The sequence below is a fragment of the Mizuhopecten yessoensis genome, unplaced genomic scaffold (assembly GCF_002113885.1).
Source record: "Mizuhopecten yessoensis strain PY_sf001 unplaced genomic scaffold, ASM211388v2 scaffold10847, whole genome shotgun sequence".
In the NCBI taxonomy this organism is placed as follows: Eukaryota; Metazoa; Mollusca; class Bivalvia; order Pectinida; family Pectinidae; genus Mizuhopecten; species Mizuhopecten yessoensis.
The window spans coordinates 482,546-501,679 of NW_018408751.1; the positions used below are offsets into that span (position 1 = coordinate 482,546).

A 19,134-nucleotide genomic window follows, 5' to 3' on the forward strand; every position below is an offset into this window, starting at 1 on the left:
TTTAATATCTTTCACGAGTGCGCTTCAAACAAAGCTTCGGCCATATGGACCACTTGTAATTGTTCTCATGGTTTGTAATCGGTGTTTTGATTGGTTAAATAAGCAAAGGTGATATTTTTCACTATTGAATAAATATTTTTCCTTATTTCACTGGTAAAAACGTACTTAATTCTCACATTTACTGTTTTCATCATATCTTGCCTGCATCTCACTCTGCACATAATGAATCTGAATTTTACAGACGGATGTTTGAGACCTCTCTCTTGTCTGGGGACATCATCAGAAATTTTTAACGAGAGAGAGCACAATTAATAGAACAGCTGCTGCAGCTTTCTTGTCTTCAACATCATTTACATGAGTTATATGACACAAGTCGCTTCTCTATGTCTCGTCCATTTGCAGGGGCCGCAGTGGCCAAGTGATTAAGGCGTCTGACATTCTGCTGCCACTAGCCCTCCATTACTGGGTCGCGGGGGAAGAAAATTTACCTTACTTATTGGAATTATGACAACATTCACAAATGTTTATGTCATATTTTGCCTGGTAGTAAACTTAAGGAGTTTTTGCATTTGGAAAGGCAATGTGATCTTAGGAGTCAATCAACAAACAACAGCGGGAATGGCCACCCTATAATGTCTCAATCCGGACCCGACCGTTGTCGCAAGAAACACGTGGAATAGCACACAGGACATTTAGGAATTATATATATGGTACTTACAGCTCCTTCACGCATCTACTTCCTTGTAAATGGACTATTTTTAAGTGAGAGCAAGCCAGAAACGTATCTTTCGTCGACAGCTTTTGTTGTTTTAAGTTCTGCGATAAATCCTTTTGTTCTTCCTTTCGGATTCCAGAAATGAAAACTGCATTTCTAGAGATCCATATTTAAGCGTATTTATGAGATAAAGGCGTTTCCTCATATAATTATAAATAATTAATAAACTTACTATTCTTTACACATTTATAGTGATAAAATTTTTGATGTAAACACAGATTCATTCAAGTGTGTCTTTTTATTAAGGTTACCTTCTTATTTTACATTATCTTGGAAGCTAAAATATAATGTCTGAGGCTAATGCCTGAGCGGATATTGCTTTCTAGACAGCATCGTGTGAAAAGAAAGAACAACCAATTTTCACCGTCAGATAAAGGAAGCCATCTGGGTATATCGAAGCGGACCAGTTCTGAATCGAAATGAATGGGCCCATTTTCTCTTGCGCATCCATGACCGGCAATTAACAAGGCACAGCGTTATAGTTATCGATTGATCAATTTCGTTGTTATTTCTTACATGTTAAACATTTCATTGTATATTCGTTTTAGTTGCAACTTTCCTGCTTAAAGTAACAGAACAAATCGCATAAGTCATGGAAACGTATTACCTCAGGATCCCTGTGCTATTGCACAATAATTTTTCGTATGTACAGTTACCTCCCCTTAATTATATATTTGGATATAACGATAGCACAGTCTGGCCAAGACACGTGATTTGACCATATAGCTCGGTCGGAAAGAGCGATAGTATAAAAATCTGAAGTCCAGAGTTCGAGTCCCGGGCCCGTATTAATAAAACTCCAGCATGGATTTTGTGCTCAAGCCTTATTCCTTGTTTCGATTATAAATTAATAAAACAAAATCTTATTTTACCAATGATTTGAAGATGAATACTGTTTACAATGTTTAGAATTGACTTTTTAATCATTTGACATGATTTAAGTGAGTTACAATAAAGTTGGTTTGAGCACAGAATTCATGCTTTAACATGAGACCGATTTCATGCATACGGGCCCCGGTCTAGCCCCGCTTACGTTTTACACTCTGAACACTTTTGTGGCTCATATTTCTTTATTTCATCTTTATTATATCATAAAAAATCCTGCAAGTATGGTTTGCTTTCAGAAATGAGTTGTAAAAGCTATAGACATGCCGGAAAAACGGTTTCCAACTTTTGGCAGTGGTGTCGGAATTCTTCAACGCACAGAATGAATAGTGATGATCAACTAGGTTCAGTAGAAGTATGGAGATGACTGCAACTATTCTTTGAAAATACATGTATACACAACCACAAAGGGTTTAAACAGATTACTATATGGTAGTAACATAAAATTATATAATATAGAAGGTTTGACAGTATATGATTTACAAAATATAATTTGCGTGTGATTATTGTTTTATACCTTTGTCAATTAAGTCAAAAGGATAATTGAAGTTTGGTTATGTTTAAATGGATCCTATGTATGTTTAGGCATAGTTGATATCATCTTTGACACTCTCAAATCCTATACTGTTTTCTTCAATTAAAAAAGTAGAAAAAACAACATCAAATGCAAGTTTATATTTATATTTATTAACAGTAAAATTCACGTAAATTACATTTACTTCATCTTCAGAAGATAACAAAGATTCTAAATATGAAATTAGATAAAATAAGAAACCTTTATTGTTGCTCATTCTACTTAGTAAAACACGTTTTACCTATTTTACGACATTTATTATACGAAGATAATGTTTCCGTGTATATTCATGAGAAACAAGTACATCGTAAAGTATGAAATATTCGAACCTTTTTTAACCAAGTTTAACTACTGAAAAGTTGTTTGAGGGCTCAAATTTTCGTTACATACAAAATGAGACTGATTCTTTGCGCATTCTCCTTCTAACAAATGCGTAAACCAATTACAATTCAATAATAAAAGTGTCGAAAAACATTTTTTTCATGAACTGCTGTGCTTTGTGATTTTTAATCCTTGCGATTAAGCCATTTGAAGGACAGTTAAAAACAAAAATTAGGCTGTATTCCATCCTCAGACGGTTCCTCATGTGTAAAATTATGATTTGTCTGGAATTAATAAAAAAAAAAAAAAAAAAAAAAAAAAAAGTTATGAACAATAAACTATATCATTGTTAGAACACAGAGAATGTATTTTACATATTGCATACTGTATACGAGGAAACGTTCGCCAAGTTCAATTTTCGTCCTTAAGCGATTAACTCTATATCTATTTAGTGTGACTTTTAACAATTAACAAGCAATTAATTTTTATAATGTGCGGTGTACAAGTAATCGCTGTCATAACAAATTCGTCCGCATTACAGAGGGCGAAAAGGGCGAAAGTTAAACGACAGCGAACATTTCTTGTATACTACATTTATTTTTTACAAATGCACGAGAGAAATGCAAGTTTGTACGTTGTCCCACTTGTTCTATGTACGAGTTGATTACGATAACAATGCTTTCATGTACAGATACAAATCCGACACGTTATCATTACAGCTATCGATCCAAATACAGTTGTACAAAGCTTACTCAGCTTAATATATATTGATGTAAAACTTGAATCTAGGGTATCTTTAATTTTATTAAACCTGAAAACACTATCTATATTTCCAGTGATTAAAAATGAAAACCAACAGATATGGTACACTGAAATTATAATAATGCTACAGACGCTTTTCAAGGAATATAATGTGAATTTTTTTACTTAAAATGACAAGATGTTTTATATCTAGTTAAGCTACATCATCTTGATAACAGACATGTACGAACATACATATCACCTTAGGTGCTCCCAACACAAATAACCTCAATTGATTGTATATTTATGATGGGATTACATACCTGACAATCTATAAGTGTTTTTTTTATTCGGACGCTTCTATTTGCATCATGAAACTAAATAGGAAGAATCTATATTATTTTCTTATTTGTTTTTATCAACTTCTCCAATTTCGGACAAAGTAATATTTAAACAGAAAACCTTAAACATTATTTCATTATAATGATACTAATAACAGATAATTATTTATCTTTAACTGATCGATGATAACATATATTTATTGATGGTACTCTTTATCTTAAGATGCAATAAGTATCATATACATTTATCAGCTGTTAACGGTGAATGGAAAATATATTATGATGTTATTGCACTGCATACATGTACCTGTCTGAGCATACGAGAAAATATATAATCTAGCAACGATATGCAAATAACTTTCGTGAAAAATTGCTTACATGAATGGAAACTGTGTTAATATTTTGTCAGTTCTTTATTGTCACTTTAACGTAATATAAGGTGGTCAACGTTTTAAAAAAAGAAACTACGTACGGAGATTTAAGATAATTCGTAATGTTTGAACAAATACCAAGGGATATATAGTTTATATAACAATAACAATCAGTCATGAATATTATGCTATCTTTAACAATGAAAGCCTATTCTACAGTACTTCCTTAAAACAAACAAAACAAAACATCACAACGAGATATGATTTACAACAATGAAACATATTTTTAAATGAAAACAAAATAACATGGAAACATACATCAGATGTATTTTAAGCTTAAGGATCCTGTTCCACTGCACTGTGGGTTTGGTATATAAAGTAACCTTCCCTTAATTTCATTTTGGATAATAAGTGAAACACATTTGTGCCAGTGCACTTCCGTTTGCTGGGTGCCAGTGCACTTCGGTTTGAGCGACACTATAACAATCTGACATTTAAAGTTCGATACCCGGTCTAGCCCCGCTGAACATAATCACTCTTTGAAAACTGTTCTTGTTTATATTTTTTTATCATCTTTATCATTTTTTAAAAAGTCCTGCGAGGTATGGATTTTTTTTTCCAGAAATGAGTTACGGTCACGCCGGGAAAACAATCAAGCTACAGTTGCTTGCAGTGACACAGGGATCCTTAAGATTAAACATTTTATGAAAAAGATAAATAATCACAATGTCGAGGTAATGAAACGAGTGCATGGCTTAAACATTATTTACACATCAGGGCCACTCGCTTATCACTATGATAACGGAACGGTGACCTCGCAGCGAAAGACGTACTAGCAACCGACTGTCGCTATCATATCTGTTTTGGCTTAGATAAACATTTATATCTTCTATAAGGCACGCATTTAATATAAGTCCGTCGTCAGACTAAGTTGTAAACGAATGCATTTGCTTATAATAATTAATGACAGATTAATTTATAAATAGTATATTTTGTTATATTATATATACGATTACGATCATGTCAAATTTAACTGTAATAACCTAGTCATGATAATTATACTTTTGCTACTATGTCAATACCGTGACACAACAAATATGAACATTTCCATGACCTATTTACAGTTTGCGATTAATCCATATAACCGAAAAAATACAAAATGTTTTTTTTTAAATTTTCAATTATCTCATTAAATGTTTACTTAATACTTACTCATGAGAGGATATGAAAACATTATGATTTTTTTTGTTTTTTTTTTGCATTTTGGACCTAAAGTCGTCTCAATCAAATACTTTGAAGACTTAATTGAAATAGATACCTCCGACAATAAAGAGATATAAATGGCATTTTGATGAACATAATATAATTTAAAACCATAAATGCAGTGCATTGGTTATAAAGATAACGGCATTATTGGCTCGACCCTGCATCCAGAATTAAAAAAGTATATATTTTTTTTTTTTTGCCACGTTTGACGGTTCTTTTTTTTTTAAATGCCCGTTTGACACTTATTAGCCAAATACGATCATTACGGCCATTTTGAAAGTGACAAAAGTGAAGCATTTGTAATATTTCCTTGTAGTTTTACAAATCGAATATTTTGACTTCCTACTCAAATTAAAAACCCATTACAATGGCCAGCTCTTGTAAAGCGTAAGTATTTACACATGTTTTAATATTTCAACTCCTGTACTAGTTGACATAGCTTTCACCTGGAGTATTACTATTTTGGTATTACGATGATTAACGAAACTAATCAATTATCAGTAAACCTCTCCCTCTGACCTCTGACTTGGAGATATCCCATATAGTTTGTTGTCAATAGACATCGGGCTAAGGGCAACTGTACGTTTCCTGGAAATGACAAGGTATTATATATATGTTATAATATATGTCGAGCTAAATATGATAACCACAAATATTAATAAGAGTTTATCACAAAAGTTTAAACTCAATTAGTTAAACGAGAGGCATAAATCTTATCTTGAATACAATATTTGTGGTTTTCCAAGAATTCTGTTTGCGTGGATGATAACGAAATATATTCATGAGAATTGAGGAAGTGTGTCTTGATTAGGGATATCGTAAACTAGTCTTAGCTATAAACACACCAGACAAACATGACTGAAGCCATTGGTATTGAATATATTTTGATGTTATGTTCCAACGTCATAAAATAGTCTTGTATCAAAACAATCGTTACAATTGTACTTTTCGCTTTTAAAAATTGGATATAAGGCAAATCAAAGCGTTTCAAATTCTAATGGTGCTTGTTTGGAAATATCTTAAATAGCCAAAAAGCCAAAATAGCCAAGTAAAGCACTAAGTAAAGATAGAGACAAACGGTAGAAAAAAAGGAATATATAATGTATGTATATATATGAAAGCTAAAGACAAGAGCTTCTTCGACTTCCCTAGCGCTTTCTCCTCTTTAGAGGTTCATTAGGGAAACTTTTTTATATGTTAACAGGACATATATATATATATGTGTGTGTGTTGTGTGTTTGACCTTACTTAACATCAAATATTCATACGAAGCTAAACATCTTAAATAGGACAAGGAACAATCTAGATGTAAAACGTGCTAAATAAAATACCTGCGGAGTTGGACAACAACTACGGCCGCCAGCAGTGCGACGAAGACTAATCCACCAACCACTACGCCCACGATAACACCTGCACAAGAAAGACCAGTTATTGTATTATTTATATTCACATAAAACATTGAGTGACAATGAATATTGAATAGTGCAATATGTCAAGTTAACAGTTGATTTCAATCATACTAACACTCGTTGACTTACGCGTATTGATACTGATTTGCTTGGTTTTCGTTTCGTCTACATCAGAAAATAAGAGGTATATGATGAATACGTCTTCTCATATCTATGCTACAGATAAGTTTAAGCAGTATTTTATTCATTAATCCTACATGTTTATTTCATATATACGGTTTCAGAGTGTTTCGGAAACACGTTTATATTAATTCCTCTCTCCTGCTTCACATATTTATTTGTGTTTATTCAGGCAATAACAGTCCATAAACAAAGATCCTTCGTTTTGCAATATGGTCATTTTACGTCCTTGTAGTCCACTCACTAATCGAAATAGGAGAACATTTCCAATTGTATTGGCCCCTCCACCACACAAGTCGCCTCATACGAGCATGCATTGGTATACATAACGCCTATTCTTTTTAACCCGAATCTTTAAGTGATCTTATTAATATTCTGTTTCGTCCTGCCAGTTACAAGTACCGTGTATGAGGTTATTTCCGCGGGTATGATATTTTCGCGATTTCGCTTGTCAATATGTTTCGCAGAATAATATGAAAAGCGTAAAAATGAGCAGCGATAATAAATTTCCCAGCCATAATAAGTAGTTGAACCGATTTATTTACATCAAGAGTAATGATACAAAATATTTGAAATAGATTATATCACACATGAAGTAGTTCTGTTCATGAATTATTAAACAAAATATACTTACTTGGTTTTGCTTAATTTTTGTAAATTATGCAATAAAGGGTATTCATTTGACTATTTGCCACTTTATACGCAATATATTCTTTCTCTGTGTTAAAACACCGCCACAATTCAGTTTCTTCACCCGTCTAGATAGTGTTGATTTATTGTTCCCATTTTTGGTCAAAAACGAGAAAATTTAAGCCCGCAAAAATAACCCATTATACGGTAATAACATGAAAACAACTAACCTGTTTCATTTGTCGACTTCGGTTTGGGGTTTCTTTGTTGTGAAGCACTAAAGTGGTTTCCTAAAAGGTACAAATGTTTCTATATTTTCTTACAAAAATGTATTATGTTTAAGGTTTAGAAAGTATTACCGTCATATCAAGGTTTAAATAATTCAATAAACAAAACTTTTTGATATAATTAAGCTCAAAATCAATAAAACTAGGGTTAAACATGAATAAAGAAAATATTTACGTCAAAACCCTTGAACAAGTAGAACAGAAAAAGACTAGAGATCTAGAAGGGTCTTTTACTTCATTTACCACACACCGCTATGTAAAACCATGCAACCCCACGACCTTAAAGCAAAATAGGGGAGAGTGAAAAGGGGAAAAAGGACACTAATAAGGAAAATCAAAAACACCGGCCACACGAGGATATTGAATTGTACCCAATCATATCGTAAAGGCGACCATGAGGCCTGTCTATAATCTTCATTTGCCTACGCATTTCGATTAAACGAATTCGTAATATTCAGAACAAGCTTTGAATACCGAATCAACTTTGACGTATGAACACGGAAGATTGGCAAAAAATGGATGATACTATCAAAAAAGGGAAAATTCAAAATAGGAAAGTTGAAACCACGAACTGGTAACCTTTCTAATAATGACTTGTGTATTAATCCGCAAAAATATTTAACACCAAACTAAAAGGAAGCTTAATATTCGGTTTGTCATTTCCTTATTAGTGTGAATACGTGTCTTCTAATATGATTTCCATTGTTTAATACAAGGGTTTGTAATCTTATTTAATAGCCTTAAAATGAACATTCGTGGAATAGTCCTTCAACTGAAATTAAAGCGTCAATTATATCTCACAAAAAGTAAGTGATTTGCAGCAACGATGTTTATACATACTGTTTGCTCCATTAGATGCCACATATCTGTTTGGTTTCGTAGATTGAAGCATTCCTGGTTTGGCTGTCGATGACATTTTAGGAACAATGGAGTGTACATCTGGTTTTCTTGACGTTTGAGGTCTGGAGGTAGTTTGTGGCCTAATAGGTCTTAGTGTTGTCCGGGGACGTGGAGTGGTTTTTGGCACAGGACGAGGAGTTGTGTGATGAGGAACTACCACTGATACGGCCGTAGATGATAATGCTGTTGCCAAGTTGAAAAAAATATCATAACCAATTATTGGTCATCACAACTCACTAGGACATCAATGAATATTCAACGTCTCTATTTACATAATAGGATATCAAGAAGGGCATATAATTATAAATGTCTTATAATCTTGTATGCTGTGAAACCTGTTTAATTTAACACCAAATTTGCATAGACATGGTTGCAAAATACACATAATATATTTGAAGGTTTCTATACGGCATTTAATGACAAAATTCAATATTTGATAAGGCAGGTAAACATTATCTCCAGGGGTCGGATTGAACAAATGTTGCTCTATTTCAATAAGGAACAGCATTCAAATATTGTATTCTGTATTATCCCTCTGGCAGGTAAGACAGAAGAGACAATGAAAAGACTTCCACACCACCCATCTCAACCCTTCTTGACATCTTACAAGGGCAAAAATCTCGATAAATGATGTTTGATGGGAGATTTTGCAATGATAGTCATCCCATACCATATTCACAGACGTAAGAGTAACTGTATCGCAATCCGCCACACGGGTAGTCATGCCATTTCCCACCGTCGTCTAACCTCATTTCGGCACAATCCTCAAAAGTCGAGGACGAGAAGAAGAAGCCATTGTGTGTCGTAGGTCCTTGTCCAGGATGCCAGTTCCCGTACTCAATATGACTACCTACAAATTGAAAGGGTTTAAGTACCTTAACAGATTCTGCAAGAAAAAACCCGTCTCATGACCTTACATCTAAATCTGAATGATGAACGCAAGTCACAATCATATATATACAGTATACAAAAATTGCCTCACCATGTACCATATAGCTATTTTGTCTTTCTAGGGCTTATCGTTGATGCTAGGGGCCAAAAAGGAAGAAATCTTAACTGTGTTCATTGTTCATTAAATACAACTATACACGTATAATAATTACATAGTTACAAATATTGCATTGAAAAGGGCGATCCTATAATATTGTAATCATATTTAAACATATGCATATTTTAGCCTTTAACAATAACACTCACCATCTACCCAAACCCATTCACCCTCCTTATCTCTGTCAGATCCTCCAATCCAAACTCCATGGTAGCGCCAGTGAAGACTCTTCAGAGTGTTATAAACAAACGCTTGTTTTCCAGCATTCTTTATCATCACCAGGCTACCTCCCCTGCTTTTACAATCTGCACTAGCTTTGGTCCATGATCTCTCCGTAAGTAAGAACTGGAGACACTTTCCGCCGTATACCTTCAAGTAGTTGTTACGGGGTACGGAGCCTGGACAATGGGTCAAGTCAGTGCTTGTTTGAGCTGTAAATATAATACGTCAATAATCGTCAAATGGTTGTCTGGTATGGATATAATACACCTCAATCAATTTCATTAAAAGAAAAGTAGCGAAACTTGGCTGGGTATATCGTCGACGACTGGGTAGCTCAATTGGTAGAGAGTCAATCTAGAGTACGGGAGGGTCCCGGCTTTGAATCTAAATCTATCCGTGCATTTCTCCTATTACAATTACAAGGATTCTTATGAAATTTCTGATATCAAACCAAACTAATTAATATCTCTAAGTCGTAAATGAATAAAGATAAACTTATGGCAACCAATAATGTGACATACCAACTGGCGGTTTAATTGTTGTCCTGGGATTGACAGTTGTTCGTGGTCGAAGAGTTACGGTAGATGCTAATGCTGTTGCAAAGTTGAAAAAAATAGTATTGGTCATCAAAACTTACTAGGACATCAATGAAAAGTTCATATCTTTATTAATTAAATAGGCATTTAAAGAAAGGCATAGCAAATCATAAAACAGGTGACCCACTATACGAAATTTCTGACACCAAATGTTTAATTGCAAACAGTATAAATTGTGTGACACAAATACAGAAAACATAGATTAAATATAGGAAAATCTTAGAAACAGTGAAACCTGTTTAACTCAACACCTAGTTTGCACCGACAAGATTTCAAAATACACAATATTTATAATGAAGTTTCTATGCGACATGTGACGCCACAGCTAAATATCTAATAAGGCAGGTTGACAGTATGTCCAGGGATCGAATTGAACAGATGCCGATCTATTTTATTTATTCTGTATTATCTCTTTGGCAGGAAAGACAGCAAGACACAAGATAAAAACCTTCGATCCTGAAAAGACCATCCCACCCATCTCAACCCTTACTTGATAGCTTTCAAGGGTAAACAGCACCATAAACGCTGTTTGATAGAAAATTTGCAATGATAATCAACCCATACCGTATTCACAGACGTAAGAGTAACTGTATCGCAATCCGCCACACGGGTAGTCATGCCATTTTCCTCCGTCGTCTAACCTCATTTCGGCACAATCCTCAAAAGTCGAGGACGAGAAGAAGAAGCCATTGTGTGTTGTAGGTCCTTGTCCTGGATGCCAGTTCCCGTACTCAATATGACTACCTACAAATTGAAAGGGTTTAAGTTTCTTAACAGATTCTGCAAGAACAAAACCGTCTCATGACCTTGCATCTAAACCTGAATGATGAACGTAAATGTGGTACAGTATACAAAAATTGCCTCACCATGTACCATATAGCTGTTTTGTCTTTCTAAGGCTTATCGTTGATGCTAGGGGCCGAAAAGGAAGAAATCTTAACTGTGTTCATTGTTCATTAAATACAACTATACACGTATAATAATTACATAGTTACAAATATTGCATTGAAAAGGGCGATCCTATAATATTGTAATCATATTTAAACATATGCATATTTTAGCCTTTAACAATAACACTCACCATCTACCCAAACCCATTCACCCTCCTTATCTCTGTCAGATCCTCCAATCCAAACTCCATGGTAGCGCCAGTGAAGACTCTTCAGAGTGTTATAAACAAACGCTTGTTTTCCAGCATTCTTTATCATCACCAGGCTACCTCCCCTGCTTTTACAATCCGCACCGGCTTGAGTCCATGATCTCTCCGTAAGTAAGAACTGGAGACACTTTCCGCCGTATACCTTCAAGTAGTTGTTACGGGGTACGGAGCCTGGACAATGGGTCAAGTCAGTGCTTGTTTGAGCTGTAAATAGAATATGTGAGTAAATGTCATATAGATATATGGGATTGAGACAACAGTGTAATATCTCAATCAGTTAATCAAAACATGGTTATATACATTTACTGAACTGTTAGAAGTCTGGTATAGTTACGTCTATGTAAACTTCATATTTTGAACTCATTTTAAAATCCGATTATTAAAAATATATTTGAAGCATTCTTACAACAAATTGATGTTCACTCGATAAAGTAGTTGCTTTTTTTGAAACCAAGATATCAGAGTACGAGGAAAATATAAGAGTTCATAGAAGCTTGTCAAGTGATTTTTTGAAATTTAACAGAACCAACAAGATAATATCGAAATATCAGTAAAACCGTTACTCGAACTCAATTTGAGTAACCAAGACACTGATGAAAAGCGAAATATTTATACCGAAACCCTTGCACAAGCACATGGTTAATAAGACCAAGGGTTCGACTCCCGGTCTATCCGTTCCATTTCTCTTTTTTTATAACAATTACAAGGATTCTTGTGTAGTTTCTGAAACCAAATTAAATAAATTGGAAGCACTTATTTATAAATGAATATAAATTAACTTATGACAACCAATAAGGCGGGCTACCAGTTGTCGGTTTGACTGTTGTTTGTGGTCGAAGAGTTGTCCGGGCACTTGGAGTGGTTTTTGGTCGAACAGTTGTCCGGGGTCGGGGAGTAGTTTTTGGCACAGGACGAGGAGTTGTGTGAGGAGGAACTGCCGTTGCTACGGCGGTAGATGTAAAACCTGTTCACAAATTGAAAAATGAGAATGTACAATAAGTAATGGTAATAATATAATTATCTTATCAAAATCAATGATTCCTACAACATCAATGAAAATCTTTATTCACTAAATAGGCGTTTTAAGACACGGGGAATTGTATTTAGTTAACCAACATTAGGCAATTTGGTAATTAATATATCATTACATTATATTATTCTGATACAATTCAAGGGTTTTGTTCACAAATATTATACTTTAAGTAATATAAAATACAGAACGGCAATTTAAATGGTGCTTCTTTTAGGGTGAGACTTGTTTTATCCAACACATAACTGAATAATTGGATTAGGCAGGGTGTCAGACAGCATTTGTTTTTAACTATTTCAGTAAGGAACAATAGCCCAGAACTGTCTTATATAACATCTTTCAGCCAGGAAAGAGAGTAAGACAAAAGTAGGAAAATATCTGATTCTTGAAATCTCCCTCCCCTAGCTGAAGTCGGATAAACTGACCAGTTTCCCTGTCGGCATCGTGTAGGATTTAACTGCACGAACAATGATATTTGATAGAAGATGTTTCAATAGAGATCAACACGTACCGTATTCACAGATGTACGAGTATGACCGTCCACATGAGTAGTCGTGCCATCTTCCGCTGTCGTCTAACCTCATTTGGGCACAGTCCTCAAAACTTGAGGACGAGAAAAAGAATCCATGATGTGCCGAAGGTCCCTGTCCTCGATGCCAGTTCCCGAACGACATAGGAGTTCCTAAAAGTCGAAAAAGTTTAAAAAATTATGAGCAAGTAATTTTGTTAGCAAAAATCTTTAAATCTTTAATTTCTTAACAGTTTTCAAAACCAAACCTTGTATTAACTTTATTGTCGTCATCATAATCCAATAAGCAAAATGTGCATATCGCTTTTTAAAAAAATTGTGTTCGCATCAAGGTTCGATGAAAGCGATTACGTTATCATATTTAAACAAATAATTAATCGATCAATTAATAAAGGGATTTGTAAAATAATTGAAGTGAGCAATTTCTCCAATTACTAAGAAAGGTTAACTCATTACCGAGATATTTGATAAGCTAAACATATTAAACTCACCATCAACCCAAACCCATTTGCCCTCTCTAACGCTGTCAGATCCTCCGATCCATAAGCCATTGTAGTGCCAGTGAAGACTCTTCAGAGTGTTATAAACAAACGTTTGTTTCCCAGTGGTCTTTATCATCACCAGGTTACCTCCCCTGCTTTTACAATCTGCCTTCGCCCTGGTCCATGATTTCTCGTGAAGGACAAATTGAAGACACCTACCGCCGTATACCTTTAAATATTTGTTTCGGGCTACAGAGCCTGGACAATGGGTCAAGTCAGTGCTTGTTTGAGCTGTAAATGAATTTGTTAGTAATATGAAAGTGGATATATGGTATCAATAATATTTATCTGAATCCCGTGCACTTCTATACGCTTACAATGGTTCATATTTTGCCCTAGTCTTATTGATATTGAGTTGGAACAATGGTTTGATTGACACTTAGGTGATCTTTTGCTGTTTTGTTTTCTCTTCAGACTATAAAAGCATAACTATCTACAACCATTATGCTAATATGTTCTGCATAAAATATGATTTTCAACATGTATAGATGACATTTTGAGTATAACGTTTATGTTGAACCCGTCCTTAAGAAAGTAACAAAACAAGCATATGAAATTAATGTGGGTATACCTTAAATCTGTCCCATAACAACACTTGTCAGATTAACTCAAAATTGACTTAAATCAATTAAGATTATCCTGTTCGAAGATTTATGTAACAATACACACCTCTAACATGGATATTGTATGTTGCTATATAATTCCCGGTGATCCCGGAAATAGGTTTGCATGTATGGATAATCTATTTTACTGAATTTAATTGACAATTATTACACATTCATTGTCATACATTTATCGCTAACACGATATCAATCCAAAATGATACTTACCAATTGCGACGCCAAATATCCCAAGAAAAAGTAATAGATACATGGCTATAAGATATAGGAGTATGCGCATCTGTAGAATATTATTAATAACATAAAATTGTTATTACATGTATGCAACTATCATATACGCTCTTTGCTCTCTTTTCTCGTACGAGTGATTCAGCCAATCAGATTTCTTCGTTTGTAAGGAATGGGTTTATCAACCAATCAAACGCTTTTATTCTGGAGTAGATGCTATAGATTTATATCAGTTAAAGGGTTAACACACCCTGTACTAATGAGCTACAACAAAAGTTGACATAGTACTCTTATCAGCCCTGTGATACGGTATCTCTCCTGTGACTGGTAATTCGTCCCCTATCGGACAGTTAAATGGTCAAGGAAGGCTACATACACATAGACTATAGATATGATTAAGATGTGTACATATGTTCTCCCTGTATTTTTTTGTTTCGTTGTATACTTATTGGTATACTAAATATTTAGTGATATTTGCGGGTGATTTAATTTCGCTATATTTAAAGTCACAAAAGATATTGCGAAATCAAAGACATAGCGAATATTAATACCATAGATTGTATTATCTGTAAATATGTATGTATATAAATTAAAAATATAATTCAGTCATGGAATTTACTGTATTTTTCTACACTTTTAAAATAAATCTCGTCACAAAAAAATGCAAAAGTCATCTCGTGTGGATGATAATTTTCCCTGGCCATGTTGCGTTCAATTAAATCCCGCGAACTAGTTCTGACGGGACAACCTGTAAATACTAGCCCCCAAAATTAAAAAACAACAACATGCAGTGCCTTCTATAACCTGTAAGTACTGTACCTATATATATATAGATATATATATATATGGGTCAAAGAAGTAATATAGACGGTAAAATCCCATATAACACTGGATCCTAATGGAGGTAGGAAATTGAGATTTTCACATTTACCGGGCCAGATTCCCACGTGCACATGTTCCACATTTTTGATATCTCGTCCCTTCTTTCTGGCGCTAATCTCTAGTTGACTCATTTTATGTGATAGTGCATCTTGCGCAAGAATAGGTCCTCTACATATATTTAGTAGTTAAAGAGTTTTCTAGAGGGATTCTTTTCCGATTTTGGTTATCATTTGGCGGGTCGTCGTTGTGTTTCATTGGGCGAGTCGTCTTAGTGCACTTTCGCTATAGACCAGCGAGCATTCCGATATTTAGACTATCAGTGTTCCTTGTCCGCGATGCTCTCAGCTTAATTGCTGCCTTCGGCTGTCTTTAGCCGAGGGAACTCTTGGTTTTATATAATAGCTATATTTTCAATTATAGTATATCAATTCTATCTTCTTGTAATATGATGTATATTTACATGTAACTGTTCTATTTCACTGTGTCTTGATAAAGGAGCGGATCGCTCCGAAAATTTGACAACCTTAACTTGTCCACACTGTTGGAATTACTTCTTTGCCCCCAAATACTATTTTAAATAATTCGTATCCTACGGACATACCTCCATTAGGATTCAGTGTTATATGGGATTTTACCATCTATATTATTTCTTTGACCCATATATATATACAATGTATGTATTCCAAGTGTGCAGGCCATCCTTAGCACGTTTCGTCGTAGTTGTGATGGAGGTTAATAATGAATTTCTTTTTTCCTTTTTTTGCGTTTATCATATTCGTATTTTAATTGCCTATTATTACAAATATGAGTTCCAATCATGACGTTCCTGACATGTAGATCCTGGAGGTGGATCTACATAACTTGTAAAACTTATTTCAAAATCCAATTTCAACAATTGTGTATTACTTTACATCTAACTGTAAATGAAAAAAAAGAAATGAAATAAAGTTTTCATTATATATGTCGTTGTGAGCTGATGTTATGTTTTTTTTGTTCAAACTCAATGTTAATTATTTTTATTGCAATTTTACATTTTGAAATGTCAAACAAAACATACACATTTTATCTATTTAGTCGTTCGGTTAATGAACATGATATATATTTGAACCTGATTACTTATCGCAACTCTTGATAAAAAAAATAAACGGACACGATTTGGGATATATAAAATAAGGACAATATGGAAGTGTGATAGTTAAGTTATATGATGGATGCAGGAATAACTTGCCTTTATGTCCATATCTAAAATTGGTATTGATCCTTATTTTTGAGGTTGAACCTTATTTGCAAATTCATATCTGTTAATATAATCGCTACCGATTGTTAATCAAATACAGATTCATTAAGAAAGTCGGATTCTATACGCGACGAAACAGAATTACATTTGTATAAAAAGAAACAACATTTCAATAGATAAATACAATGTCTCTTTTCTGTATATGATGCGATTGAATCTGTAAAATTTCATTTTTGAGACTACACATTTATGAAATATATCTAATGAAGTCATGTTGTTAACCACTTCTTATCTAAAACTGTATATGTAAATAAACAAGCGAAGTATCAGAGTTGCATTGATTGATAGTCATTGCTGAGGTCATAAACAGTTCAGATCGAGATAAACACACCGGCAATCAAACACACAACCTCCAGTTTATTACAGTTAGGCAAGTGTCTTCGTGTTTAGGTAGTGAGTAATGTATCAGTCATATCTTAGGCATTTATAGAGAATAAACTCAATTGAAATTGATTGTTTACATTGTTGTTTTAGAACTACTACAAAACATTGCCCCAACGTTATTTCCCTTTTACATCTACATTACCAATTGTACAATCGGGTTGCCTGTCGTAGTCATTAATAATTGCAATATGTGTTGGGTTTTCATAACTAGAAAGGTTTAGACGTTCGGAACAGAGTCCAGGAGATATTTTGAATTATAAATAGCGGAAACCGCGTTCGATTCTTTGCTCTACAATTTTCCAGATCACTCAGTTACGCGTGTGTATGTAATATAAGTAATGTCTGTGAACATGCACAGATGAGAAGGTATGAAGCTATGAACGTATTAACATTGTGACTATATTTATGGCTATATATTTACTATTTACTAAGGGAACTATAAAAAACAGAACCCATATCAGAGCACACACACAAAAAAAAAAAAACCAATTTCAGATACCAATGGTAAGCTCTTGCAGTTTATTTGTTTTGCAGAAAACGCATTCCCTTAAAGTTATCTTACATAAAATGTCTTCATTTATCATATACTGTATGGCGAAGGCATACAGCTAGAACTTCATTTCCAGTACCAGTTTCTGTGTCAATAATTCCAGTTTTCAGAAAGTAAGCTTTATACACATAGACAAAAAGGTATTTGATGTTTAGAGAACAGGTATACGTTTCTTTAGATTTATGACAATTTCCTATTTTCCTATTGCGCAAAATAAAACAAATATATCTAAAATAAAGGCAGCACCAACACAAAAAGACAAGAAAACGTAAGATATACCACACCAGAGACAGATCTTTTATTAGCTAGAGATAAACTCGTCCTCAAGAAGGGAACTCATTTTCTACACCATATGTGACAACCGTTAATTTGCTTCCCTCTCATACTGTAGTAATGTTCAAACAAGAAATGAATGAAGGAAAACATATCAAACTGGACCATATAATTAAGATTAAACTAAACAAATAATCGTAGTTTCAGTAAACACCCATGACCCGGTATGTAAACAAACAAGTTGAATTGAAATGAGGTCAATCGCTTGCATAGATAGAAGTGACATGTTCCTGTTTGTAATGTTTACCTACATGCAAATGTTAACACTTGTGAAGGATATTTATCAACGTAAAAGTAGGTCAATGTCCATATACGTTTTAAGATGGATAAGTTTCCATTAGATAATACGATGATAGTATTTATTGTTGCTAACAAAAGGAACAATATTAGCGTATACAGAAAACATTTGAGACAAGAATATTTTTTTAGTTGTTTTCATTTTGTCAATTTTATATTTTCCAGCTTCACTGTCAAAAATGCAATGTTATTTCCATTCTAATACGCTAGAAGAAAATATATTAAGTTGTGTAGCACTTATCTGGATCCCTCTTTGATAACAAGATAATTTATCATAGATTTAGCACTTCATATTTATTTTTAATATTACTGTTTTATCAACTTCGTGTACACATGCACAGCAGTCCAGAAGCTAGATAATGTATGATCATTAAACTTTTTAACGTTAGTAACAACATAGACATTATAATACATATAAGGTCCAAAACATAGACAACATATTTTCCATAGCAAAATTCGTTTGCGGATTCGTTGGTTGGGAACAAGGGGAAAAATAATCTATCACATTAGACACTCTGGCTGTGATGTGCTATGTCGCGTTTCAAAATAATCAATATAAATGACGTGTTGAATCGCTTACTTTCACAGCAAACGTTTAACATCTTAGTTGGTATCACAGAATGACCTGTCAGGTGATCTGTTCGTGAAGTATTCATTTCGGAGGTTTACATTGCCTCCTGAGATCTGTTTATTGTTCAGGTAGTTCGAACACGCTATACACTTCCTGAGATCTGTTT

At 34.0% G+C, this 19,134-nt stretch overlaps 1 protein-coding gene across 1 annotated transcript; it reads right to left on the reverse strand.

Moving 5' to 3' along the window:
• Positions 1-5,256: 5,256 nt before the first annotated feature.
• Positions 5,257-14,742, reverse strand: LOC110462973 (macrophage mannose receptor 1-like). Its single transcript, XM_021517264.1, has 13 exons — positions 14,637-14,742; positions 13,756-14,037; positions 13,247-13,417; positions 12,511-12,669; positions 11,628-11,909; positions 11,111-11,290; positions 10,472-10,543; positions 9,878-10,159; positions 9,351-9,530; positions 8,621-8,863; positions 7,724-7,783; positions 6,606-6,684; positions 5,257-5,862 (listed from the first exon to the last, which is right to left on the reverse strand). Exons 1-13 carry the CDS (start codon positions 14,704-14,706, stop codon positions 5,772-5,774), a joined length of 2,151 nt encoding a protein of 716 aa, XP_021372939.1. The 5' UTR covers positions 14,707-14,742; the 3' UTR covers positions 5,257-5,771.
• Positions 14,743-19,134: the final 4,392 nt, after the last annotated feature.

Coding starts and splice junctions, on each gene's coding strand:
- LOC110462973 (XM_021517264.1), bottom strand. CDS start 14,706: ATGCGCATACTCCTATATCTTATAGCCATGTATCTATTACTTTTTCTT. Junction 7,784..8,620: donor GGCATCTAATGGAGCAAACA/GTATGTATAAAC, acceptor TGTACCTTTTAG/GAAACCACTTTAGTGCTTCA. Junction 5,863..6,605: donor GTTGTTGTCCAACTCCGCAG/GTATTTTATTTA, acceptor TGTCATTTCCAG/GAAACGTACAGTTGCCCTTA.